Source organism: Peromyscus californicus, unplaced genomic scaffold (genome assembly GCF_007827085.1).
Source record: "Peromyscus californicus insignis strain IS unplaced genomic scaffold, ASM782708v3 Scaffold_8__1_contigs__length_139910024, whole genome shotgun sequence".
NCBI lineage: Eukaryota > Metazoa > Chordata > Mammalia > Rodentia > Cricetidae > Peromyscus > Peromyscus californicus.
The window spans coordinates 75,070,551-75,097,866 of record NW_026294606.1 but is presented as its reverse complement, the minus strand read 5'-3'; the positions used below and the strand labels follow the sequence as shown (position 1 = coordinate 75,097,866).

General features: G+C 43.1%; 2 protein-coding genes across 11 annotated transcripts in view; both read right to left on the bottom strand.

The window, feature by feature from the left end:
- The window catches only part of Gad2 (glutamate decarboxylase 2), a 69,442-nt gene extending 67,123 nt beyond the window's left edge, over positions 1–2,319 (bottom strand). The window contains exons 1-3 of the mRNA XM_052726938.1: positions 1,730–2,319; positions 977–1,036; positions 646–795 (exon numbers count right to left, since the gene is read on the bottom strand). Coding sequence (XP_052582898.1) covers positions 646–795; positions 977–1,036; positions 1,730–1,805 — 286 coding nt within the window. The 5' untranslated portion in view covers positions 1,806–2,319. The remainder of the gene's footprint in view (positions 1–645; positions 796–976; positions 1,037–1,729) is intronic.
- A 2,173-nt stretch (positions 2,320–4,492) lies between these two features.
- Positions 4,493–27,316, bottom strand: part of Myo3a (myosin IIIA) — a 193,919-nt gene continuing 171,095 nt past the window's right edge. For 8 of the 10 annotated variants that reach the window (XM_052728082.1, XM_052728085.1, XM_052728086.1 and 5 more), the window contains 4 exons: positions 15,229–15,332; positions 13,338–13,378; positions 12,203–12,346; positions 4,493–6,528 (listed from right to left, as the gene is read on the bottom strand). In XM_052728082.1, coding sequence (XP_052584042.1) covers positions 6,423–6,528; positions 12,203–12,346; positions 13,338–13,378; positions 15,229–15,332 — 395 coding nt within the window. In that variant the 3' untranslated portion in view covers positions 4,493–6,422. Of the gene's footprint in view, positions 6,529–12,202; positions 12,347–13,337; positions 13,379–15,228; positions 15,333–27,316 lie in introns of those variants that run through there. The other 2 variants (XM_052728087.1, XR_008215713.1) reach the window with 2 other exon arrangements.

The window sequence follows — 27,316 nt, the reverse complement described above, 5'->3', positions numbered from 1 at the left end:
ATTTCACAGGCGTGAAATGTTTGTCCTAAATGTTCTGAGTAAATAATTTTAATTGTCAAGACTCCATGTCGGGAATGTTTGAGAAATGCCTTTGGGCAAACCAGGAAAAGAGGATCATGCGAAGTCATGATCTCTGACTTCTGAAGACCAGATGTTGTCAAAGTTGGAGTGTGTAGGTGTGTGTGAGCGCGCTCCAGCGCTGTTTGGGAGACTGGGAGTCGTGCAAGCAGAGGTAAAATTGAGCCCCCAGGGCTCACGTAAACAGAACCGTTTCTCGGTGAAATCACGGTTACAAATTACTCTGGATCCAATTGAACACCTAAAAATCCTTGCAATTCCGAACTATCTGGGAAGACATCTGGAAATTTGCCCTACCCAGAGGTTGGGGCAGCGCAGAGAAGCCGACATAGGCGCACGCCACGGCGGCTGCCACCTCCAATTCTCAAGCCTGCGCTGTGGCCGGCGACTCCGACTGGGAAATGTTAGGGCCGGGTTCTCAGGGCGCTCCAGCCCGCAGACCCCACGCCCTTCCAATTCCGTGGAAGATTCTCAGAAGGCCCGCCCCCACCATCCCCCTTGGAGACTGGGGGTCAGGCGTCGGTGGGGGGGGGGGGGAGCGCGGACCTGGCCAGCAGGCACCTTTACCTGTTGCGTGCAGAAACGCGTAGTTGACATCCACTTTGGGGCAGCTGCAGGGTTTTTGGTCGCAGGTGCAGGCGACCTTCCGGGTGGCGGCGCGCGGGGCCACGCTCCCGCCATTCTCCGCTGGCTTCTCAGAGTCTCCATAGAGCAGAGCTGGACAAGGACACGGAGCGCGGGGCCTGGGTCAGCGGGCGACAGTCCTGGCTCCCTCATCCCCGCCCATCCGCAGCCCAGGACTCGGCCCCGCTCAGGCTGCGAGCTTGGCGACAAGGCTTCCACTAGCCACTAGCCCCCGACCTTGCCCGCCCTTCCCCCGCAGCGCGCCACCACTCACCGCACAGCTTGTTTCCGATGCCGCCGGTGAACTTTTGAGCTACCTGGCACCAAGCTCTCGCTGCAATCGCCAGGCAAGGGGACAGCGAAGCGGAAAGAGAACAGACGGGCGAGTGAAATTTCGTTCCAAGTGAACGAGGTCTTCAAGTCGGGCATCTGGGAACCCGGCGCCAACCCCGCCAGCGGCCGCGGGCGACTCTGCTTTCAGCAGGTGGGGGAGCCCGAGGGAACCTGAGTCCAGGGCCAGCCCTCGCTTCACCGGGTCCAGGACGAAGCCCACACCACGGCCCTTCGCACTTGTTCGTCAGGTGCTCAGGTTTCCAGACCCTCCCTGCGGCGCCAGAGCTGCCTTTCCCAGACCCCAGGCTGTCCGTTTCGGCGCGCTTGCCTTCCCGACCCCAAACACTCTCCCTTTTCATTTCGTCTTTCTTTGCCCCACGGCTTCCCTGCCCGGGGTCTAGAGGTCCCAAAGCAAAGCCCCGGTCCTTGAAGTCTGTGGACTCTTGCAGATGCTGCGGTCTTCCAGGAGCCTATGCTTACGGGAAGGGGCCGAGATACCCCGAGCCTCTTCCCAGGGTACAAAAGGCTGTGGAGGTTTGGGGTCCTCACACAGTTACAGACTTAACCCAGAGAGCAGGGCGAAGCGCCCAAATAAGTTTCCTGTTGCAGATGTCAAAGCTTTGCTCATCTGCGTAGCCCTGCAAACCCCAAGCCACCCACAAAGCTCTCCCGCTTCAGGTCCCGATCGTCCTACCTGTACCCGGGTTCTCAGGATCCCCGGAGCCATCTTCAGATCCGAAGGACCAAAAGCCAGAGCCGGGAGAGGCCATGGGTTCTGCAAGACTGGCGCCAGTCGCCTTCCGAGTGGCTGCGGGAGAGCTGCCTTCGGCTCGACCCTGCACGCGCGTGCGTGCGTGTGTGTGTGTGAGTGTGTGTGTGTGTGTGTGTGGCAGGAGGAGGGCAGCGTGCGGGGACTGGCGCGTCCGCGCGACGAGGGTGGGTGTCACACAGGGACAGGAAACGTGCTGTCTGCGTGTGCCAGTGCCCGTGCGTGTGTTCGAGTCAGGGCATAGGGAAGCGGCTGTTGCTGTTCGCCGAGGTTAAATGGGGAAGTCGCCAGGATCTTCGCAGTCTGGAGATTGGAGAAGTGGAAAGGGCCCAAGAGATTTTTAGGGAGAGGGAGCTTGGTGGGGAGATGAGGGAGTGACGGAGGGGAAATGAAGGCGTTGGATCGTGAGGTGTGAGGCTGTGCGTTCTAGCGCGAGTCAGATGCGGGGGAGGGAGGCGTGACGGCGCACGGCTGACCCAGCCACAGGCGCTCCCCGCCCGCTCCTGCCTGGACGCGCTGTCCAGGGTGCTACCGCAGCCCACTGCACGCTGGCCCTGGTCACCCGGAGACCAGGGAGACCTTGGCGACACTGGAAGGGTGACCGAGACCGGTTTTACGTGTGCATCGATTGGCTCATTGTTTGAGGGCTGGCTCTGGCTGCGGCCAAGCAAAAGCGGTTCTTGCGCCCGCCTGCCTTCCTCCAAACCCGCGTCGAGGTCGCTGTGACCTCAAGAGCTCAAGCCACCTGGCCACAATCAGGCCCAACTTCAGGGCGTGGGGAAGGAACCAAGGGGGGTGGGAGGGGGAGATGAGCCGCCTACACGCCCACGGACTCATTTCATCTCCTCAGCAGAGCCTAACGTCTGCCTGCTGAGCTGAGCCAGCCTGGGGGGCGCACGGTTCTTGCGCAGTCACGCGCTGGGTCCCCGGACCCACTGTTCAGATTTTTGACTGACAGCTGAAGAGAAAGACCGCTGATTGAAGCAATTAAAATCCACACTGGAGTCTATCACTGAGGACCTCGGGCTGGGAAAAAATTAAATAAATAAAACGAACAGAAACTTCTTGAAAAGGAGCAGGGGAGAGCTGACACAGCCCACAGGATTGATGGTTGATGGGGGAGGGAACTCGGTTGCGGGGTGACCTTGGTCTATAGAGGCGTGAAACGGCCCACTGCTTATGCGTGACTCAAGAACGCGGGTGCGTAGGAGGGATGCAGGGGGTTTCCAAGTAAGCAAACTAGACTTTTTAAATCTCAGGAGAAAAGGCATCCCCTCTTTTCAGGGGGATTCAAACCAATGACCTCTCTTTCCCAAAAGGAATCCTGAAGGTAGGGAGTGCCTAGGAACATAAAATTGGCAACTTCCAGGCCCAGGGAGAAGTAGTTCTGCTTTTTCTAATAAGGAATGAAACAATCCTTTTTTGTTTTTCTTTTCCCTAAAGGTTCTTAAACAGGGAAGGCCACTTGAGGATTTGGGACCCTCGGACTTGGCTCTTGCCTACACTCTAACTATAGCTCCCGGCTGATTTACAGGGAGCTCAAGAAAGACTGGCAGGAAAGTGCTGGTTTAAGCCATTCCCAATGGCCTTCTCTGGGCGCCCCGAGCTAGTGTCAGCCTTTTTTATAGTCTCCTTCCTTCTCTTTTTAAACGAGGCACCAAAGCTGTTGCCAGAGCAGGCACCCTGGAGCCTTCAGTCTTGGCGACCAGGGTGACTTATTTTGTTAGGGATCCGGAGAGACCTCGCGGCTGTGCACATGCCCACGTCTTGAATCTCCAAGTGCATTCTCTCCACAAAGCTTTATCTTCTTCCCATGTGCCCGAATCCAGGGGCCCCGGAGGAGCTAGCTAGTGGATGCCCACCGAGGCTGCAGGATCCAGGGTTGAGGCTGGCACCGTTGGGGTGCTGCCCCAGGTCTGTCTCTAAGCTTGCTCTGGCGAGAAGCAGGAGCATGGTCAGGGAAGGCTGTAATCTTGACCCTAGGCCTAGCTTGGTCAGTCTTTAGGGCACTCCAGGCCTGGTCGCTTCAGCTGGCAGAGGCGACAGCTCCTGGAATGCAGGGATCTTGGCTCCAACGTCTGCTGGGCGCGCTTGCTCCATCAAACCTTGCCGATATGACTCGGAGAGCCCGGTTCTTTGTTTAAATCCATACCAAATCCTGCAAATAATTTGCTTCAAGCCAGCTGGCAGGGGTTGAAGCTTTCTTACTATGGATGAGTGGTCTGAAATAAAAAGGTTCATAAACACACACACACACACACACACACACACACACACACACACACACACACACAGCAAGCATGCACGCACCTTCCAAGGAAGAAATGGATGAAAACAAGAGGAAGGTAGAATCTCAACATCTGAATTTAACTTCTTCAAAATCTGTGACTTAAACAGGCACCGTTTAAATGCAACTGAAGCTCGCAGCCCTTAGTATTTTTAAATTAAATGGTGGTATTTAATTTAAGAAAAAAAAATTTTTTTGCCACTCCCCACTTCAGATGCAGGTGGGATTGGGTTTGTCTTTTAAAAACCCATCCCTTCCTAGACAGCAATTTGCTTTGTGAATTTTTTCATTCCCTCCCCCCCACCCCCCACCCCCCGAAGAGCCCATCCCCCCTCCTTTTGCTCTAGTTGGCGATAACAAAAGAGCACAGGGAGGTAATAATTACAGCCATTAGTTCACAAAGGAGGCAGCGCAGACTGGGACAGGAAGGCTGCTACCGGGAGGAAGGCTTTCCAAGGCTTCCCCCTTTAATTCGGGGAGACCCACACCAAAATCTCCAGCATAGCCCTGTACAGGAAGGTGTCCCGGGAGGACCCATTTCTTGTCCACAGTGCACCCAGAAATCTCCGTGTGGCAGGTGGGGTCAAAGAAGGATATTTGGTACAAGTGCTTAAATGTTGAGGGACCGAGAAAGTACAGATGGAAAGAAAAAGGGATGAAAACAACCACAACATTGCAATCTTCCACCAAGAGCTGGCTATTTGCTTTTCCAGTCTTACTTAACCTGGAGTGCAGGGGCTGGGATGGAGCTGTTTGTCGCCTCCCTATCCATAAATTAATATGCTTTTGCAGATACTCTTGTGAGGACTCCAGTATTCAGGAGCCGCTGGAAGCCAGGATTGAAGGAAGGGTCCCGTAGGCAGCGTAGCAAGGCTCCTCCCTACAGTACCTGCTCCAGGTGGGGCGCTGGAGCCTCAAGAAGCCTAGCCAGCTCAGGGCATCCTACTCCTGCTTCCCCCATATCGGGCCCCGAGCCCTGCCGTTCAGATTTCTTGTGCCAGGTACAGGTCCTGCCGATCGATTCACGGGTTGGCGCAGTTAGGGTGACTCCTCTGTCCTGTCTGTTTGTCTGCCCCCAAACTGGAGTGGCGCTAACTAGGGAAGGAGCAGGGAGGAGAGCGCACTTGAATTTGGGGCTGGGCCCTGTCACTGCAGGAGGCCTCTTCTCAGCTGGATCCTATTTGTAAGACTTCCTAGCTGCTTAAGTCGGTACCTGGGGAGCTTTAGCGGCAAATTCTGCAAAGACCACGACAACACAACTGTTATCAGTTCCCTCTGGTTTGAGTTTTGGGAAGCAGGAGCCAAACCCTGATCTAACCTGATCAGAACTTATTTGCTCATTCAGTCCTGCCTGGAACCCTGCCTACACCTTCTTTACCCACTCTACGTGGTGTAGACCTGGAAGGTGTCTTGCATGGAAGGGTTAACGTGGAGAGTTTTTTTGTTTGTTTTAATAAGCTACACTCGAGTGGTAAGGAAACTCCTGCCTCCCACCCACTGACCTTTTGCTTACTTGTATGTGGCCCACCTCCCAGGGGAGGCTACCTCAAATTTGTAGAGTAAGAGACCTTTCTATCTGACAGTCCCCAGTGCAAGGACCAGTGCCAGCGTTCGCTGGCCCGGAAGGCTGTGTGAGTATGGGTTTGGAGGTTCGTCCATGATTCTCTGTAAAGTTTAAGTAGATTGTGCTTTAGAGTACCTGGTGCTGGGGATTTGCTGACGAAGATAGAAGTCATCCCGGCTCCCGCCACCACCAGCCCAGCCATGTACCAGAGACAGAGGCCCCCCAAGGCACAAGGCGGACAAGCCCTTATCAAACACACACTTCCCAGGATGCTCACTTTATTTAGCAATATTATTAATCAAGAGAAGAGAAAACTCCTTCCCACTGCCACCTCACCTTTGTTCTGACGTACCCAACCAAGAGCGACTGTCGTTTGGCCCTGAGAAAGTCTTTTCAAGAAAGAAGAAATCTCTTAAATCATTTCAAAACGAGCAAAGGGGGTGGTGGCAGCTCAGGCAGAGTGAGCACCCTGAATCACAAACAGCAGAATACAGTGGTACATTAGGGCCGTGGGGGCGGCGGGCAGGTGGGAGAAGTCTGGGGGTCCAGTATCTGGAACTCCCCAAAGGAGTTCAGATTCTCTTGGGTCAGGGCCTCTCGAGGTGGCCCTAGTATTTGAGAGGGAACAGAGCTGGCAGGCCATCAGCGGCTCCAGTGCCTGAGGGTTCTGAGGGTTCGGGTGGGTGCCAGAGGGTGCCGGCTGCTGCTGCTGCTTTGGTCCTTCTGGTGTCTCAGGGTCCAGCACTTTCTGAAGCTCTGTAGCTGCGCTACAACTGCTGCACCAGGCGCTGGCGCTGGGAGGTTTTGCGCAGGAGCCTTCTGTAGTCGTAAGGGTTGGCTGAGATCTCCTCGCTCCCCTTGGCAGGCCAGCACCTGCAAGTCAGACCGGGTTCTCACGGTCAATGGCAACTGCTCCTGGCGGTATTTCCACCTACCCTCTCAGGGCTGGGCGCCCCTCTTCCTTCGGCTAGCTACCAAACACAGGCATTTAAGAAAGGTACGATCAAAATGTCAGGCTAAATGACCCAACGTAGCTAGCTGTAAAAAAAAAAAAACGGTCTGCAGTTTTGCAGAGTTGAAATTAGTAGCTTTTGTGTTCAGAAGAGAACCAAGCACTTGAAAATAGAGATCACAAAGGCTGGCTTTGTTTGGAACAATAACTCACAGCTAATAAAGAAATAATTTCAGTGCCTTATTTTGTTCTTTAAAGACTTCCGTCAAACAGGAAGATTCAAGGTGTATAAATAGATGCCCACCTTCTGGATTTTTTTGTTTGTTTGTTTTCATTTTTTTTTTTTTGAGACAGGGTTTCTCTGTGTAGCCCTGGCTATCCTGGAACTCACTCTATAGACCAGGCTGGCTTCAAACTCAGAGATCTGTCTGCCTCTGCCTCCTAAGTGCTAGGATTAAAGGCCTGAACCACTACTGTGGCACTCACCTCTGGGCTTTTAAATAGCTCAAATGTTTCTTTTAAACACTGCCTCGATCTGACTAATCACTCTAGTAGGGTCTCAGGTACTGCTTGCTCTGTTGACTTTACAAGGCTTCATTTTTTTTTTAAATTTATTTTTATTTTTTATTTTTTTTGGAGACAAGGTTTCTCTACTTAGCCCAGGCTATCCTGTACCTTGCATTGTAGACCAGGCTGGCCTCAAACTCAGAGATCTGCCTGCCTTTGCCTCCTCAGTGCTGAGATTAAAGACGTGGGCCACCACTGCGGGCAGGCTTCTATGTTTTTAATGAAACTGCTTTCCTGGACCCACTGTAGGGACTCCAGTCAATGTGTACTCTTAGTTTCTTCTTTTCTTTTTCAGAATAGGAAAAAAGAATACAAATAACTCATTGGGTACTCCAAGAGACCCTAAATAGCAAAAGCAGTCTTGAACAAAAAGAACAAAGCTGGAGACATCACATTATTTGGTTAAAAAATCTCTCTCTCTCTCTCTCTCTCTCTCTCTCTCTCTCTCTCTCTGTCTCTGTCTCTCTCTCTCTGTCTCTCTCTCTCTCTCTCTCTCTCAACCCAGCATGAAAACTGGCATAGAAACAGACACATAGGCCAAGGAAATGGAACAGAGGGCTCAAAAATAAATAGATTCATTTATAGTCCATTGGGTTTGAGTAAGATGCCAGGAGCTTATAGCAGGAAAAGGACAATGTCTTCAATAATCAATTTTGGGAAACTGGATATTCACACACAAAAGAATGGTATCAGAGACTTACTTCACAGCATACACAGAAAGTTCACTCAAGAAGATTAAAGACCTGAGCTACCACCTAAGACAGCAAATCTGCTAAAATAAATATAGAGGAAAATATCTACAACTCTGGTTTGGACAAAGGACTTTTGGATATCACCACCAAATCACAGGCTGTGACAAGAGTAACCACAAACACAGACAGATTAGATTATACAAAAAAAACAAAACAAAACAAAACAAAAAACAAACAAAAAACAGGCAAAGAGGATTAAAAATACAGCAAAGAAAAGAATCAGAACAGTGAAGAATCAAAACAGTGGAGAGACAACTCGATAAAGAGTAATAAATATTTGCAAGTGATACAAATGATACAGGGGACAATGTCCAAAATCTACAAGGAACTCAAATAATTCAACAAAAACATGTGAAATGGTTAGAAAATGGGCAAAGGACACTTCAAAAGAAGGCACACAAGCAACCAAAATGTCCATGCAAAAAATGTTCAATGCAAGACTGACTGTCACCTTCTAGGAACAAAGGATGCCGGTACCAACACAGTACCACTCTGACTGGAAATAAGAAAGAAGCAGGTTCCCAGCTGTGTGACAACAAGACTGGTCTGCTTAAAGCGACACAGTCATTAGACAGGGTTAGGAAATCTCCGCTTTTAGCAGCCTTAAGAGATTGCTAAATTTTTAAAAGAGTGAAAATTGGAAATCATTTTGTTAGGTTAGAGGGATGAATCAGTGGGTAAAAATGTTCACTGTGCAAGCCTAATGTCCTGTGTTCAGATCTCTGAAACTTGTAAAAAGCTAGACATAGTGGTGGGTATTTTTAATCCTAGGACTCCTACAGTACTATGGGAGGTAGAGCTGGAGAATTGCTCTAAGGCCTGGAGTATATAGTGTAGCAGTAAGAAGCAAGAGGCCTTGCCTAAAAACAAAGGCAAAGGTAGAATGCAAAAGCCAACTTGCAAATGTTGTCTTCTGGCTTCCACATGCTGTGGTACATACATATGATGCACACACACAAAATTAAAAAAAAAATCACATGCTAAGGGAAGTACCTAGAACAAATAGGTCACACATATATTTCCATTTATATGAAATGTTCTGAATAACTACAGGAAGAAAATTGATTAGTGGTTTGCTGTGAGATATCTTTCTGTATGCTGTGAATATGTGTGCCTCCCATTGGATAATAAATAAAGCTGTTTTGGCCTATGGCAAGAAAGCTTACAGCCAGGCAGGAAATCCAAGCAGAGATACAGAGAGAAGAAGGGTGGAGTCGGGAGAGAGATGCCAGCTGCAGACAAAGGAGCAACAAGATGCCAGCAGACTGGGAACGCCAAGGCCACATGGCAACATATAGATTATTAATAAGAATGGGCTAATTTAAGATAAAAGAGCTAGCTAGCAAGAAGCTGAAGCCATAGGCCATACAGTTTGTAATTAATATAAGCCTCTGAGTGATTATTTTATAAGTGGCTGTGGGACCGTGGGGGGGTGGTGGTGGCGGGATTGAGAAACATCTGGTTACAGTGGTTGCCAGGGAACAGGAGTGGAAGGGTGGTGATATTGGTAGGTATTGGGTTGGTAGGTATTAAACCCACTGAATTGACATTTTAAAATGGTCAAGTGAATTCTGTTGTATAAAGTTTATCTTAAAATTTAAAAAAATGACCAACATTATTAATCACCAAGGAAATACAATTTAAAATCACAATGAAACATGATTTCATACTATGTAGGATGCCTATTATCAAAATGTAAATGCTGATGAGTGTTGGTGAGGATGTAAAGAAAAGGGAACCCTTGTACAGTGTTGGGAGAATGTAAATTGGTACAACCATCATAGAGGACAGTGAGTATATTCTTCAAAACCATGGAGGTCTTAGTATTTAGCAACTATTCTTAATGAGATCCCTAAATCTCACTACAAAGTATATCACCAAAGAAAATGAAGTGAATATTTTGAGAGATACCTGTAGTCTAATGCTGGTTGCAGTGTTATTCACAACACACAAATTATGCAATCAAGCCATGTGTCCATCAATGGATGCATGAATAAACATGTGATTGCTACACACCATGAGGTATTATTCAGTCTTAAGAAGAAGTTAGGGGAATACGGATAAACCTGGAGGACATTATGTTAAGGGAAATGTCAGTGAAGTTCTGCAAGACCTCACTCATGTGTGCAGCCTAAAAATGTCAAACTCATAGAAAGGTGCTCATCAGGGCTTTGAGACAGGGGGTTGGGGACATACTGATTAAAGAATATTAAATTTCAGTTGGTATGAATAAATTTAAGAGATCTGTTTAGTGATGATAATTCATAGCAATACATTGATTACTTGAAATTGGCTTTGAGCTAGACTTTTAAGGCTATGCAAATTTTAATGAGTTCAATTTAGCTATTCCACAGCATATGTGTATTTCAAAAATATTCTTTTCTATACCACAAATGTACATAATTTTAATTTATCAATTTAATTTTTTTAAGTTTATCAATTTATTAAATTTAATTTGTCAATTTAAAAAATCCATGAAGTATTATATTTATTATTACTGGTGCACCCTTCCCCAGGCCTTTGTAAACCTTACTGGGCAATGTCGTCAGCAGTTGGTGTATATATATTTGTAGTTACAGATGTGCTCATGCCCACATAAAGATACTCTTTCTGAATTAATACAATTGGGCATATAATTTTTCTGAATTAATACAATTGGGCATCAAATTTTGTTAATTGTTCCAACATGTAATCGAGAGCTATTCTCCTTTTGCATTTGCTTTCTGTTTTAAACCAGGCTCTTACTGAGGTTTAGTTACACTGTTGCTGAGTTTAGAAAAAGTCCTCCTCTCTTGGAGTTACCTTGCTCATCATTGGTATGTGAATATCATTTCCCTCAAGATCGTTTGATATAGAGACCACACATTTGTTACCCTAATACTCACTATTTCATTAAGTCTCCAGCATCGTGCTTTGCATAAAGTGACAATATTAAACAGTGGTTAAAGTCATTGAATCTAAGTTTACAAAATCCTGTGTTCAAATTTTCTGACCCCATCAAATTTTTTTTTTTTTTTTGCCTCAAACTACTTTTTTTTTTTTTTTGCCTCAAACAACCCCATCAATTATTATGTGGGTGACTACAGTCACTAACATCTGGAGACTTAGCCTCCACGCTCATAAATGAGGGCAGTAATAGTAACTGTCTTACCAGTTCAATGAGGTAACAGCATAATGCCTAGAACAAAGTAAGCACTCAACCTGTGGATCTAAATACACATCTGTGGATGTTGCTGGGAAGCAGATGGTGTTTCTGGGATATAATGTCTTCCCAATAGGCATGGATCTGTCAGTTGGTGGAAGAGAAAGAATATACTAGAGACGGAGTAGAGTTAGCTGTTACAATAGGAAGCAGACAAATCAGTGCAAAGCAGCTGAGCAGAGTGTGGAAAACCCTAAGTTGGAGAACCTCACTCCATTTGTGACCACAGACACATCATTTCGTCTCTCAGGCACCTGGGGTTCTATGTTCCCACAAAGAACTCTGTGCTTCTGCTAGAGCCCCACCAAGTGTGACCAGGTTATAGGTTTTGGTTCCAAGATGGAAAAATGCATCTTCTTTTTGGAGACAAGGGTTTAGAGATCATGGTGCAGGCAGATTTTGAAAAAGCAAATGAAGGGAGATAATAATAGCCATCTGCATTAGCAGAAATCCTCTTCTATGAACATAGTATGCTAAGCAGTCTATTATTTCATTTAATCTCTATAACAAGATAGTGAGGCAGGGATTTTAAAGATTGCTCTGTGGGTATAAAATCAGTGGCTTAAAGAGCTCAGAAAACACAAAGCTCAATCAGGGTCCAAACTCAAGACATTTGGACTCCCAGACTTCTTCTCTCTAACCATCATTGTACACTGTGAAAGAGAAGGGTGAGGGGGTCTGGGTACCCTAGGCAACAGGATGTTTGCCAAGGATTTCCAATCATCTCCCATTTGCCTGCTAATGCTCCTATTTCTCATGCAACATGTTTTTTTTTTTAATTCTATTATGCACCCCTAGTCTCAGAACTTCACAATGAATTTTGGAGGAAAGAGGAAAATTATTTCCAAAGTTGTATATAAGCTGCAAGATAAATTATTTAATGTCACAAAATTAGTGATAAGATGAAAAAATCATACCCAAGACACCTATTTTTTCCATGAATCTTTTTTTTTTCCAAACTTATTTTTGGTTTGTTATCCCTGATTCTGAAAATTAGAAATGTGATTAAATTAGAATTTTTGAATTTCCATTCAAAGTTTATCATTGAACATTATACAGACTGTATGTTATTACCTTTCATTAATCTCAGTGCAATGATCCTGGAGTTCCTTCTGTGGTCTCCATTCTCTTACATTAGAGCTATGTTCCTTTGGTCCAGAATGAGTGGGCAAAAGTTCCTTATAATAGAAATCTTCCAAACCTAGTAATTTTCCTTGACTGCAGATGAACATATAAACACACTACACAATCAGTCTAATTTCTACTCACTTGATTTACAGGCTAAGAGTTTTCTTCTTAGTATTTACTGTAACCTAAGAGCATCATAAACATGCCCACATATGTGGGTGAAACCCTGAAATGTAGAAAACAGCACATCCTGTTAATTAAAAGCATTCCCCATCTCTTACCTTGAATAGAACATTAGCTGCTGGACTGGCTTTTCTTGCTTTTGTTGGGTTTGTTTTAACATGTAGTTTCTAGAATTGCCAGTGACAATGGTGTCCAGTTTGGCCAGTCTACATTCATATTCACACCAGGCTCATGGATAACTGTCATGAAAACTGGCCTTGGTTGAGTGAATACGAAGCATTTTCATCCATTACCTTAACTGACTGCTGTTATAGGTACCATCAAGTGATAAATAGGGAACTCTGCTTATGTTCAATATAAGCACCCCTTAGTATTCCTAGCATTGTCTGAAAGTTATCTGACATGATAATAAGATTAAAATGTCAAAATATTGAAGTATTGAAAGACTGCAATATTACAGGGAAAGGAGTCATGTGAAGATAAGTGTACCCACCACACCTACCAAAACTGCAGCCCTTGCCATCCTAACAACCCACAAAAAGTATAAAATGTGACATTTAATATGTATCAAAAGATCGTAAAACAAAAAGGAAAAGAAAGTTTGTGGATACTGAAGTGTTCTGATTGCTTAATTACCATTATTAAATGGGCGGAGAAAAGCAGTCTGTCCCAATGATGTAATTCATCCAAATCATATTTGAGTACTTAGTGAATGCTTTGTATAGTTCTGGCTCAGTATATTTAATTTATAAGTTTCATGTAGTCCTCACACTTAGTATTTACGTGTTTTGAGATCATGCTATTTTCCAAATATATGTGATTGGTAATAAAATTTGAACATAAAGATTTATAGTTTTAGTTGAACAAAATGATGCTGTAATTTAAGAAAGATAATTACCTGTCTTTTCTTGGTCTCCGTTTTTCTTCTTGGATTGACTTCTAATGGGAATAGAAGAATTGAAAATATATATTATATAGTAATATGCAATCATTATGTATGATATTTATTATCTTAATGATGTATGAGAAAGAAGGAGAACCAGGATAAGTGATTACTAGCTTATAAAATTATGTCATATAACACATACTATGTGCTTCTGTTTAGATGGGATTCTATCACAGTCAGCTAGGGATTTCTTAGGATTTGGGTCAAGAATGGAATGTAGGAGTGACTGATAATGAGTAGAGTTTCATTATGGAGTGATAGAAATCTTGTAGAATTGACTGTGGTGATGGTTGTACTAAAGCTATTTTTGTTGTATTCTAACTGGGCGACTTATATGACATGTGACATAACCCAACACATTATGAATGAATGCACCTACATTTGGACCTCTCTGTATGCACATCCATGTAGATTATATAACAAACATTAGGTAGTTTGCTATTTGTGTTTGGAGCTAGAAAAGTGATCTAAGCCAGAGACAATGGTTCTCAACTCAGCAGTGACTGAGGTCACAACAGCTGATGAAATTTTTCTAAGGAACTTAAAGGTGAAGAGGTTGTAAGTTTGAATTCTGGGCAACACCATGAGGGAGAGAAGCATAGTGCAGAAACATGGTGAGTTCACCATAGAGAAGGGGAGACTAGAATTGGCCCAGCTAACTGGGAAGTCTGATGTGAGCTTCATTTTTTCTGCCTGTGGCATGTCAATCTTGTTTCCAATGAACTCTCAGATTCTCTGGGTTTTCATGATCATGGAGAAGTCTTGCTCCTCTCTGTGGCAGTACAGAATGTAGATTGAATAAGTATTACAAGTGGAGAGACCATTGGGGTCAAAGGGACCCATTGGGATGGGAAGACTTGGAGGCTGAGGGGATGTGGCTCGCTGTGGGAGCGTAAGCAATTTGCTATGGCGAGTTGACATGGGACAGAAGCTCTGTGTCCAGTGAAGAAGACATTGGAATCTGGACTTCTTGCTGATGGAGTTACTGAGCCAACTGAAGGAAGAACATAATCGAATTTACAGGTGTAGGTTGGGGGAAGGTAAGATTTGAAGCCTAAAACAGTCTGACTAAGAAATGGTGATGGTCAGAATTGGGGATACTCTATGTGGTTAGAGACGGAGGAAGGAATGGTAGCTAGAAGGCTTAATGTAGAACTGGCACAGGTGTCAGGTATAAAAGGGAGGGCAAGACCCAGGACAGCCACTAAGTTCTTGATTTTGGAAACCAAGGTGATAGCAGCTGCATGCTTGGAGAACAGGAACATGAGGGGAAGGGAAGCCTAGTAGAGACCATACACACTGCCAACTGAGTGGATCCAGGAGTTCTCAATAAAGTTAATGGCCCTGATATGAAGGGTAAGATGTTCACCTGTGTCTCATGATTCTGACCTGAAATATGAACATAAAGTTAAGGGCTGGTTCTAGGATCAGCTATCACAATGATTATAAATACATCTCATTATTGACCAGGAGTTTGCAGAAGCTCAACAAAGGTTCACTTCTCTCTTTCTACTCGCAGAACAACATACTCATTTCAGTGAATGTCTCTGTCTGGAAGGCTTTCCCATGATGGATTTCCCTTTCTACATTGGTATTTGTATGTAAGCTCAGACAAGTGGCTACCAGAAAAAGTTCCTGGGAGAACACGCTAGGTCCAAAGCTACAAGAGAGGCCAGGACCATGAGGAAAAGGGCTAGAAGAAAACAACGGGGCCATTTAATGGGCTATTTGTTAAATGGAATTCAAGGAGGGCCTTTGTGTTGCAAGGCCTTCTTCTGGAGCAGCCTAAGGCAGCCACACTCTCCACTGGTCCTCAGTTTGATTGTAAGAATGAGCCACTTACGTGGAGTAGATAGTAGTATGTAGAGTCTTCAGGGTTATTTAATGTTTTGGGTTTCCGGGGTCGTCTTGGAGGTCTCAATATTTCTGGCTCTTCTTTAGCGACACCTATAAGAAAAATGATCATAAATAAGTTCTAAATTTCAGAAACTATGTTTTTCCTTTGGATGAATGAGAACTTCTATGAATGTAAATTGTGTTTGTTCTTCACTCGTATTATATTTCTAGTTGTGTGTTCTCCTCCAGTTGTCTGATGGTCTAGGACTTTGAGAGAAAAAGAAGAGGAAAAAAAAGAGCAAGAAGAGTTTGGTAATGTGGGATAGGGACACAAGTCATAGAAGAGATGAGGCCAGGACTATTCTTATAACATACAGGTTGAATCTACTTATCTCATTTTTTACCTGAATGGCAAGAAATACAAAATAAAGTATCAAGTTATTATATATATTCTTAGTAATTTTAAGAAACACTTTAAAGTTGTCTGTGATGAAATTTTAGCTTGACTTCAATACCATCTGAAGTCTGGATTGACGTATTAGAACAACACTGTTGTGACAGAAGTAAATTGAAGATGGCAAAGAATCCAAATAATTGCTGTGCAAGTGAGGAACAAAAAAGATCCTGAGGATAAAGGAATTCTTGGCCCTGCATCCATCCAATTGTCTCTATTCAATCTGAGTATTATTACAGATTCCACTGAACATGGATATTGGGGTTGGGCAGGCACAAAGGAGGAAGGAAACGGGAGAAAGCCAGCAGAAGAAAAACAACTTAACAAATTTTGTTTGGAAAATGTCACAATGAAGCCTAATTCTTGCATAAGATCCAGCCAGCCCAATCCTAGCTTGGCTGGGAGAAGGGCTTGTGAAGTCCCAGCTCTTGTCTGTGAAGCTATTAGCCATTGATGGCTGTTGGGGGAGAAAGTTTTCTTCAGGAATGAGGCCCCTCAGATGCTATCCATGTTCCAGTATCGCAACCCATACAATACAAGGACTCAGTGGGTATTTAAACAAAGAGAGCAAGTGGAGCTGGTTGGGAGGGAAAAGTGGTAGGGGAGTAGAGGGAGAATTAGAGGGAGAGAATGGGAGGGCAAACATGACCAAAATATGTTATGTGCACATATGAACACTAAATAAAATGTTTTATTATTATTTAAATTTTTATGAATTTACTTTATGCATATGAATGCTTTGTCTGTGTACCACATGACTGCCTAGTGCCGGTGGAGGCCAGAAGAGGGTGCTAGGTGCTTTGAAACTGATTCCTTGGAACTGGGGTTATAAGTGGTGGAGAGCCACCAAGTGGATGGTAGGAATCAAACTTGGGTCCTCTGCAAGGGCAGCTAGTGCTCTTAACCACTGAACCATTTCTCCAGCCCCATAAATAAAGTATTAATTTAAAGAACAAAATGGCTTCTAGAAGGTCAAGGGTGCCCTTCACAGACAGACCGTAGGCCCTTTCGACAGGCCCTGTTAGCTCTGATCCCTGTGCCCTTGAGTGTCCCTGTCATGCCTTCGGACCCAAGGACTGTATTTCTGAAGACGGACTCACTTCCCTGCTTTTTCCTGAGTTCCCAGAACTTCAGGGAACATATAACAAATACTCAGTGAAGGTTTTCTGGTTGGGAGTGGAGCAACAGCTCAGCAGTTAATAAGAGAGCTTCCCGCTCTTCCAGAGGACCAGAGTTTGGTTGCTAGTACCCATGTGAGGCACCTCACAACCTCCTGTAACTCCAGCTTCATGGGAATCTGACCACTTCCTCTGGCTTCAATTAGCATCTGCACACATGTGTGTAAACACACACACACACACACACACACACACACACACACACACACGGGAAAAACTGCATTGACAAACCAAGAACAGAGGTCTCAAAGGAATCCTGATGATGTGATACTGCGATCTCAGACTCTAAAGAGCCTCTAGAACGCAAGGCAACAGTTACGCTGCTTAAGCCCCAAGGTCTGTGGTTTGTTACCGCAGCCCCAGAAAATGAATATAGAACTCAAGTCTGTATTCTCTCTCTCCCTCCCTCCTTTCCCTCTCCCTCTCTCCACCCCAACCTCTCTCTCTCTCTCTCTCTCTCTCTCTCTCTCTCTCTCTCTCTCTCTCTCTGTAGGTTTGTAGGTGTGAAGTCAACAATTGATTGTTCACCACTTATTTATTGAGCCAGGGTTTCTTGACGAACTAGGAGTTTGACAATTACTGCTAGTCTATATAGCCAGCTTGCCCCTGGGATCCCCTGCCTCTGTTTCCCTAGTGTTTTTCTGGTGGTCACCACGCTTGCCTGGCTTTTGTGTGGGCTCTGAGGATCTAAACTCTGGTCCCTGTGCTTGCAGAAGAAGCACTTTATCCCCTGAGCGGTCGCTCAGCACTTGATGTCTAGGGCCTTTGTCTATGAGAGTTTTTATACAATGGGCATGGAGAGCTGTGGGTGATAGGGATGCTTATTCAAGTTTTGAAATCCATCTGACAGACCTCTGACCTTGCCCAGGTGGGCAGCATGGGGCAGGAGTGTGGAGCTGTCAGGTTTGTGTCCACATTAGCTGACAGGCATTGGGCTGTGTGGATAGTAGATGCTCACTAGAGTTTTATTAACTGGGTCACTGACTTGTCATCATACATAAAACCAAATATCCAATGCTCCAAAGATAAATGTAAATAAGACAACCAATGAAACTCTGGGAAGAAAATCCAGGTGAATTCATAAAGCACTTAGGGCTATAAATACCTTAATCAATTCAGGAGTCAGAAAGCATACATATTTGTGCATCTTAAATAGCTAAGGAGCTGAGATGTGAGTAGGTCAGGGATACAAGACTTGCCTAGTGCATTTGAGGCCTTGGGTTCAACCCCAAGCATCATATAAAAGAGACAAAAAGCCTTTGTGTGGCAATAAAAATCAAAAGGCACAAGGCAAACTTGGAAAGCTGGATTTTACACCCCCACTGACAAAGAATGGGCTGTTGATGTAAACACACAGTGCTGACAAAGGCCTACAAAGTACAGACCAGCAGGAAAATGGACGACAAAAGATACCCATGAGAAGATCAAGATGAGCAGATTAATAAAGTAAATCAGCATCAAAGGCAGCTCGACAAGAGGGGCATGTTGCAACAATGATCCTTTTTACCACAGACAGATGAGCAAAGTTACAGAGAAACGTAACCCTATGGGCAGGATGTCAGAACAAGTACATGTTTACAGACGACTGAAGCAGATGCCGATTGTTACAGACCTTTAGGAAAGTAGACCCACAATAAAAACCAAATAAAACAAAACAAAAAACTTTCCTTTCAATAATCCTATTACCTCTGAAATCTATCCCATACAGTTACAAATCTAGTAAACAAAAATAACTTTGAAGATGTTCACTCCAATATTTTTCATAGTGGCAAAACTTGAGATAAAGCAAGTAAGAACACATACATGTGTTTGCAAAGCATAGGAAAGACTATGTGTTTTGTAATAAGGGTTCCTAAGAGGGGAATGAAGTGGGTTAGATGCAGGGAAGGAAGCAGGACAAAAAAGAAAAAGAAAATGTAAGCTAAGAACACATGTATAAAAACGTTTATAAATACTCATGCGGGTGTGAATGTATCATAGCCCTAACAAAGTACAAATACTTTGAATTGAATTTTCACAATTTCCAAGTACTTTTATGTTTTATAGAATTCATATTAGCTCAGTTTTTCAGCTTCTTTTTTTTTCACCAGGACATCTAAAACGGGGCTGAGTAGTATTAAGGAGCAGTTGTCCCTTGTGAGGTAGACAGCTGGGGGGAGGAAAAACGGTTGATGGGTCTGATTGCTCTGCTGAATTTCCTGGGACTGCTTTGTTTTCTGGTTTCTGTGAGCTTTCTTTTTCCACGAGTCTATCAGCACACAAGAGAGGCACAAGTTTATTCTGTGCCCTGATGTCCTTCTTTATTGCGTTCCTTTGGGGGAACACAAGCCTTGTCAACTAGTCACCCTGTCCCCATAATTACAAGAATGACACAAACATTTATAATCACAAACTTTCCACAGTGTATCAGTGTTGGCACTAGCAAAATTAGGTTTGTGGCTATTTCATGTGATCTGAATGATAAATGCTAGCTCGCAAAGGTTACAGCCAGGAGGTAAGGCATTTATTCATATTGTAGTGCTGGTAATAATTTCCTTAAGTGTTTTGATTTATCAGAAATGTACCTTTTGGATAATGAATTAACAAGCATTTCAATATTTTACATCAAGAAGAAAGAAGACAAATTTAAAATGCATTGCTAGCATTTGCTTTAGAAAGTTGAAGTTTGGGGTTTTTTCCCCCCTCATTTTAGTGATAATTACACTATTTTACTTAAGTATTCACACAATGTGATTTGCATGAGTGTCAAGTGCCTAAATCAGGTGTCAACAGCTGCTCAGTAAGCTACTCTAACAATTCTCTCAAGAAACCATTTTTTTCAGTTTTTGTAAATTTCCATTTCCTTTTGACAGGCTGTGACCTTCAAGAAATATAATGACCTACTGAATTCCTAAGGACTTCTCCTTAGGAACTTTAAAAACAGACTCACCCAGGACTGGTGGCCACTTGCATTTTCCCCATTCAGCTCATCCACCCTCTGGCCAGGCTAGGAAACCTAGAGATCTGAATCTAGGTCCTGAGTGTGCAGCTAAGTTCCAAAGTTCTCCTGTTGGCCTGGCCTAACCTCCTTCCTTTCTCTCTGGGAGATCTGCTCACTTCTCACTGGACCTGGTTTGATCTTTTGCTTTTCCCATGGATACTCTTAGCTGACAGGAGGAACAGGGTTAAGGTTAGGGGCTTGCCTTGGCTGAGTGTCCTTAGCAGCATGGGTGGGGCATGGTTTAGTCTTCTGATCTTTTCAACAAGAAAGCTCCTCCCTCCATCTGAGCTGCACAACCCAAGGCTTTGGACACCAGTAATGGCTTATAGCCACTGCTATGCTACCATGGACTTTCAGTGTTTATGAAATCTCTGCTTTGGGAACTTGTCACTAACACACAGAGCCTTGAGGATGTTTAGGCCTCCACCTGGCCCTTCTATCATTTTTTTTCCTTAAGTTTTTTTTTTTTTCATGTGTTGGAAGGTTTTCTGCATGCTATGGGAGAATGAGATAGGCAATCATCAATATGACTCAGATACAAACTCTGTGACCTCCAACAGTGACCTGCCTGCAACATATACTGTGGCAATAATGGCACAAATGATACGGAGGAACCAACCACTTCCTGATTGGATTTAAGCCCCATGGCCAGGCTAGGAAACCTAGAGATCTGAATCTAGGTCCTGAGTGTGCAGCTAAGTTCCAAAGTTCTCCTGTTGGCCTGGCCTAACCTCCTTCCTTTCTCTCTGGGAGATCTGCTCACTTCTCACTGGACCTGGTTTGATCTTTTGCCATTCTATGAGATAGAATCCATACCTAACACTGCTAAAGTGGCCATGAACCAGAGAATAGATAGGTCATAGGCTTAGGGGAAAACCTACTACCATTATTCTGCTAAAGGAACACAGCAATAAAATAACTCCTAATGACATGTTGCTATACCCACTGATTGGTGCTTGACTCAGTTCTCATTAGAGAAGCTTCTTCTTGTAGTAGATGGGAATTAACATAAAGATCCACAACTGGACAGTGTGCAGAGAGTGACTTTGGAGCACTCAGTCCTTAATGGAATATCTTCATCAAGTTCTTCCCCTCAAGGTTAAGTGATCTATGCATAAAAGGAGGCAGAAAGATTGAAAGAGCCAGAGGTGGTGGATGGCTCCAAGGAAACAGTATCTTCCAGAAACAACAGGACTGATGCTCTGTAAAACACAGATGGGAGTTGGAGATTCTTCTCAAAGAGGTGAACTACATTAATATTTTTCAAAAGCCATTACTCTTTGTTAGAACATGTCCAATCACCTGGTACCTGGAAGAGATATCAAGCTAGCTTTGGCATATTTGGAGATGAGACACTATTGGGCAGGGTGCAGAAGCTCTGTTCCAGGTTGTAATGGTGTTGGACAGGTTCTTCATTTTACCCAGTACTGAAGGCAGCAAAGGTGGACTGTGTCTGCTCGGCTCCAGTGAGGACTTTGTTCTCATTCAATCAACCACTGAGCCTTTCTAGAACTCTTGGCAATGAACTGCCTCTCCTTGGGGAAGAGTGAGCTGTTTTATTTACAGAATTACAATTCCCATTCTGCAGCAATAGTTCATCCTGTAGTTGGATTAGCTAGCAGATTGCTATGGTTATTCTTTGATGAATGCATTTTAAGAGGCACTAATATTCCATGGATGGCATGTCATTACTTATTCTTTTCTTTATGTCCAACTTTGTTTCTTACCATGTACACACATTTTTCTCTTTTTAAGCTCTGATCATTTCCTTGTCTATTTCCTCATAAGTTGTTTTACTGGGGAAATTATATAAACAATTTCTTTTCCTTCCTGCTTGCCTGCCTTCCTTTTTCTGTCTTCTTCTTCCTCTATATTGCCATGTCATTTTTTTCAAAATATTGAGTATAGTTTGGCAAGAATACGGTGAGTACATTCTCATCACTGTTCAACTTTTCCCCATACTTGCAATTTTGATAAGGTCAAAACAGTCACGTGTTTTAATTTATACTCTTTATTCCCGGATGTCACACGTGTTCATTCACCAACCATGTAACCATGTATGCAAACAAATTGATGTCTTGAGTCTGCTTTCCGCTGTGAGCATTCCTGGCTTTCCTAATCTGTATGAACACTTTCTCTGTCCCCCACATTGACCTGAATATTTATTTAAAATACTCTCACTAGTTTATTTTCAGCACTTCAATCATCAGTGATTCTTTTGAATCCCTAGAAGGTCTGTGTAGCCTACATCTTTCATCATTTTCCTCTTGCTCCTTTGGTTTCCATGCTTTGTCTTTTTCTGAGCAGGGACTGTGGAGTACTCAGGCCACAGACATTAGTCTCTGTATTCCTCAGCTATAAAGGAATTACAACTCTGGGAAAGGTTTGGAGAGTCAGCGAAGAGGAAGAATCTACCGAATTTCCTCTCTCTGAAATCAGAAACAGTTTTAAACACTATCACCTGTGTCCTGTTGGCTTGCAATATATCTTTTAATAAATATTAGGTTAATTTTAGGCTTACTCAGTTTAGGTCTACTCATTATTGTATGATTGACTTTTATAAAAGAAGCATATGTGTTCAGTGATGACATTGTTTTATTCATTTTGCTGATCCCATTTTTTTATGGGATTTTTTATGAAATTTATGAATGATCTTTAGGAATATTAAAGTTCTAGGGGCAGGGATTTTGAATGTAATGATTTATTTTATTTTCCACTGTTATTGAAAATAGATTCTTTTTTTCATGCAGTATCTCCTGTTTATAGTTTCCCTTCCCTTTACTCCTCCTAATTCCTCCCCATCTCCTCTCCCATTCAGATCTGCTTCCTTTCTGTCTCTCATTAGAAAAGAATAGGCTTCTAAGAGACAGTAACCAAATGTGACAAAATTTAAAAAAAAAAATCACACCAGAGTTAGACAAGGCAAACCAACAGAGGGAAAAGACTCCCAAGAGAAGGCACGAAAATCAGAGACCCACTCAATCACTTTCAGGAGTGCACTAAGGACACTGAACTGAAAGCTGCAGTGTACACAGAGGACCCGCTGCAGACCCGTGGAGGCCCTGTGTTTGCTGCTTCGGGTCTCTGGGAATTCATATGAGAGATTTGCTCAGTTGTTTTAGAGGGCCTTGTTTTCCTGATGTCCTCCATCTTCTCTTGCTCTTACTCTCTATCCACCTCCTCTTCTGTGGGATTCCTTGGGCTCTGAGGGGAGGGATTTGATGGAGACATCCCATTTAGAGATGTGTGGTTCAGTCTTTCTCTGCGTAATGTCTGACTGCGGGTCTCTGGTTCCTGCCAGCTGGAGAAGAAAGCTTGAGTACAATATTTTAAATTCTTACAATTTCATAGTATCTCACCTTGCAATCTTGAAGCCCAACACATCATTCCATCACACATCTATTCTTTATTGTCTCTTTGTGGTTTCCTTGTAAACTTCATTTCAAGATATTAATTCCCACTATTATTTCCAACCAGTTATTTTTCCATTGTAATATTTTATGAGAAAGAATAACTATGATATCTATCAATCTATGTATCATCTATTCATCTATCTGTCTATTTATCTGTCTGTCTATTTGTCTATCTACCTATCTATCACCTATCATCATCTATCTCTTACGTCATTTGTATATCCATACCTAACTTTGTTGCTGATGCAAATTATTGTTTAGACCCATTCTTTCCTTTGTTAAGGCCAGACTCACATTGTTTTGTAATTCTTTCACCATCTTACCCACCTGCTTTCATGATTATGCCCCTCAGAAACATCTCCACTTTCAAACTATATCAGAGTAAACTGTTGCTTTTTTTAAATTTAATTTTAATCCTGCTCTTTAATGGAATGATTTTCATTGTTTTATAGTTAATTATGTTGTTGGTATTTAGTTTAGGAAATGTACACATTGCTAAAGAATATCCTACAGCTTTTAGTTTACTGAGTTTTGCATTTTATCAATACTGCATACTGGATTTTATTAAAACCGGCTTTGGTATTTATCAAGATGGCTTTTTCTTCTGACCTTTTGATATAGCATTATATCCATATGTATTATTTGGACAGTCTTTCCTACATGCTGTTGCATTCCACTGGCAAGTACTGTTTTTAGGAATTTACCTTTAAATTCATAACTGAGATTGGCTGATACAGCTTTTATCAAAACATTGCCTTGAGAGCTTTTGTTCTAAGATGTATAGGCTTCCTAAAATAGATGTCATTTTATTTTTTTCAAACATAACAAGCACTGTGGATATTACCTGTTCTTTTAACATCTGAAGGCATTTGCCTAAATATGTTCTTAGAAACTTTTTTGGAAATAATTCTTTGATGGAATTACCATTGCAATGTTTTTCTTTGGAAAGCATATTACATTAAGTAATTACTTTAGAAAAATTAACTCCCTTTTCAGAAGGCAGATATTTCAGTATCTTCATAGTATAGTTGGTACAATCTTATTCTTATTGCTATGTATTTGTAGGTTAAAAATAATCAGGCCTTTTTCTTTTGTTTTTTAGTAGCATGACCTTAGCTTCATTTATAAAACTGTATTTCTGTCTTGTAGCCCCTCCCCAAATGCCATCGTGTTCGAACTCCACAAGGGCTGATTCAATTTATTGGGTGAGCCTCCATGATGTAATGGTCTCAGGGAATGCCTTTACAGACATATCTAGAGGTGGGGTTCACTGTATCTAGTCGAGTTGGCAATCAAGATCAACTATGACACCTGCTTATTCTAAATTTGGGCTTTGTTGACAGTTTATAACCAATAATCATTTAAATTATATTGAATGGTAACTATTAAAAGAAATTTAAAGCATTGTATTTATAAAAATAAAAACAAAAGTAACATGTCAACATTTATTTTAAAGCAGTTTGCCTTACTTTCATGATGTAAAGAATGGATTTCTGACATGTTAACTAAATCCATTCCAACAAAATACTTACAACTGAAAGCTTGAGAAGGAAACAAAATTTTTGCAGCCCAATTATTTTTTTCATATCACATAGATTTTAACTCCTCAAGACTCCAGAGGACATGGAATTAACACGGAAGCAGAAAAGCAATTAATAACGTATTTCCAACTGCCCATTAAGTTTTTGATACAGATGCATGCACAAAGGCCAACAATGCTGGCAGCATGGGAACTGAACAGTTCCTTGGCATGTTTGGACACTGTATTACTCATTTATACAAGATCGATTCCAACAGAGATTACATAACTGCCCTTAATACAACAACATTGCAAGTAAGGCAAATTCATATACAATGTTTCTATTATTTTATACCAGTAGAGAAAAAGGCCTTGAAAAGATCTAGTGTGCTTTTAGACATTGCAATTAGTCATCATGGGCTAGTTCCTAAACTCCTCAAAAGAATAATCAGGCCAGACCAGTTTTCTTTTCTATCATATGATATTCTGAAGTAAAGAAACAAATAGTGAACGGCTTTTTGCCAAACCCTCCTGCCCCCGCCAGTGTGTCCCTCCTCAGTGGAGGTGACTATGGCAAACTGAGTCCTCTGGAAGCCCTGAGCCCCTTCTCCCTCCCTTAAAGTGTTCCCAAAGGTGTTTTGTCACATGACCAGAAAAGTAACTAACTCATCAAGGTTATTTTATGAATGACATAAAACTTTCAAAATAAGTAAAAAAAAAAAAAAAAAAAAAAAAATTCCCCCCCTGAAATTTACTTTGAAGACAATATTAAAGCCTTTTTCTTTCATCAGCTGTATGTGTGCAGAGCAAGGGCCGGTTGTGCCTTGGAATGCACTCACAATACCATGCTAATGAAATAGAATAGCATCCTTATTTGTTTACCATGCACCACCCAAACTTGCAGCCTGCTGGATTAGTCAGCGCTTCTTTGTAAGAGAAGAAAGGGAGCCTCTGTCTATGGTACCAGGGTTAATATCCCACAATCAGTCTTTGTTTCCTCCTCTTTACAATGGTCAACACAAATTGCCAGGTTTTTCCTTAGAGGTACAGGGTGTGCCAGGAAGTGCATGGCAGGAGTGGCCTGTTGAGTCTGTGCTCACAGGGGTTTATAGTACATCAGCCAGCTGCCTGAATCTTCTCTCCACAGTTGAAGGAAGGCTCCCACACAACCATGTTTTCCTTAGATGAACTGTGTATGTAAATAGCTGTTCTGCTTAACTAAGAATATCTGTATCAGGTCTTCTTCTCTGACCAGAGGAGCTTAGAAGCAAACAATACATAAGGAAATCAGCAAGGATCTAAGGAGTGGTTTGTTTTGAAAAAAGCAAATTTGCAAAGCCTTATTCCCCTGGACATTATGCTTTGTTATGCTTATTTTGTTTAGAGGAAATGAAACAATGTTCTAGCTGATTAATAAACAGATATTGAACGTCTACTGTGTGGTGAATAAATGGGCATACAGTGTGTGAAGTGATCCTGGGTGGGAAAGGGTTGGGGGTAAGTAAATGTAGACTGTGGTCCTGATAATCCATTTCCACCATGCACACTCAAATGCCTTTCGGAAGCATGTGATGCCAATAAGGTGTGTGAAGATACCTGGGGGAAAGTCGTCAGGATGGAAAAGATAAGAAATAGATAGTTGGACTTCTGGGTTTAAATGTGGTCACATGATAAGCATATGCTGATCTATAAGGGCAATTAGCATCTACAATTTAGGATGGGGTTTGCCTAGCTTAAGATAAAACTGACCCAGGTTCCGTGCAGAGCGTCCACGATGCTCAAACAACACCTGGCCCAGCTTGCTACTTTAGGCTTTTTCAATTAAACTTCACAATGAATGTTTTTCTTTTTGAAAAAAAAAAAAACTCAGATATTTAAAACTTATGAAACATGAGCTCAGCGTGTGGCTCATACCTGTAATTCCAGAGCTCATGAGGCTAAGGAAAGAGGAGGAATGCTACAAGTTCAAGACCAACCCAAGCTGCACAGTGAGTTCTGGGCTAGTCTGGGCTGCACAATGAGTTCTGGGTTGTTCTGGGCTGTCTCAAAAACCAAAACCCAAATATAAGAATGAAGATGACACTAATAATTCCCCGGAAGAAATCTCTCTGATATGGCCCAGTGATGATCTGCACCCTCTCTCCATCCATGCCTGTTCTAATATTCAAAGAGCATCTGAGGGATTTAGGAAGCAGCTGCCACTAAGTGGGAAGTTCCACAGGTTTCTGTACTTCTCTGCGCACTGGAGCTCTGAGCAATGTCCTGCAGGGTCCTCTTTGCCATGTCCATCAGGTTCTGGGCTCCATGGTTTGCTCCATTTCTCCGGCTGCTGCTCTTTGCTGGTTCCTTCACCTGCCCTGTTTATGTCCGAGCTTTTCTCACTTCTTTCTTCCCTTCTTGCTCTTAAAAATTCCACCGTAAAAGGGGGAGCCTGCTTGGAAGAGGTTAGGTCACCGTGGTTCTCCCTTGAGGGGGATATTGGGTTGCAGGACTCTTCCTCTCTCCAGCTTCTTGGACTGCCATGAAGTAGGCAGCCTTTCCCACCATAGTC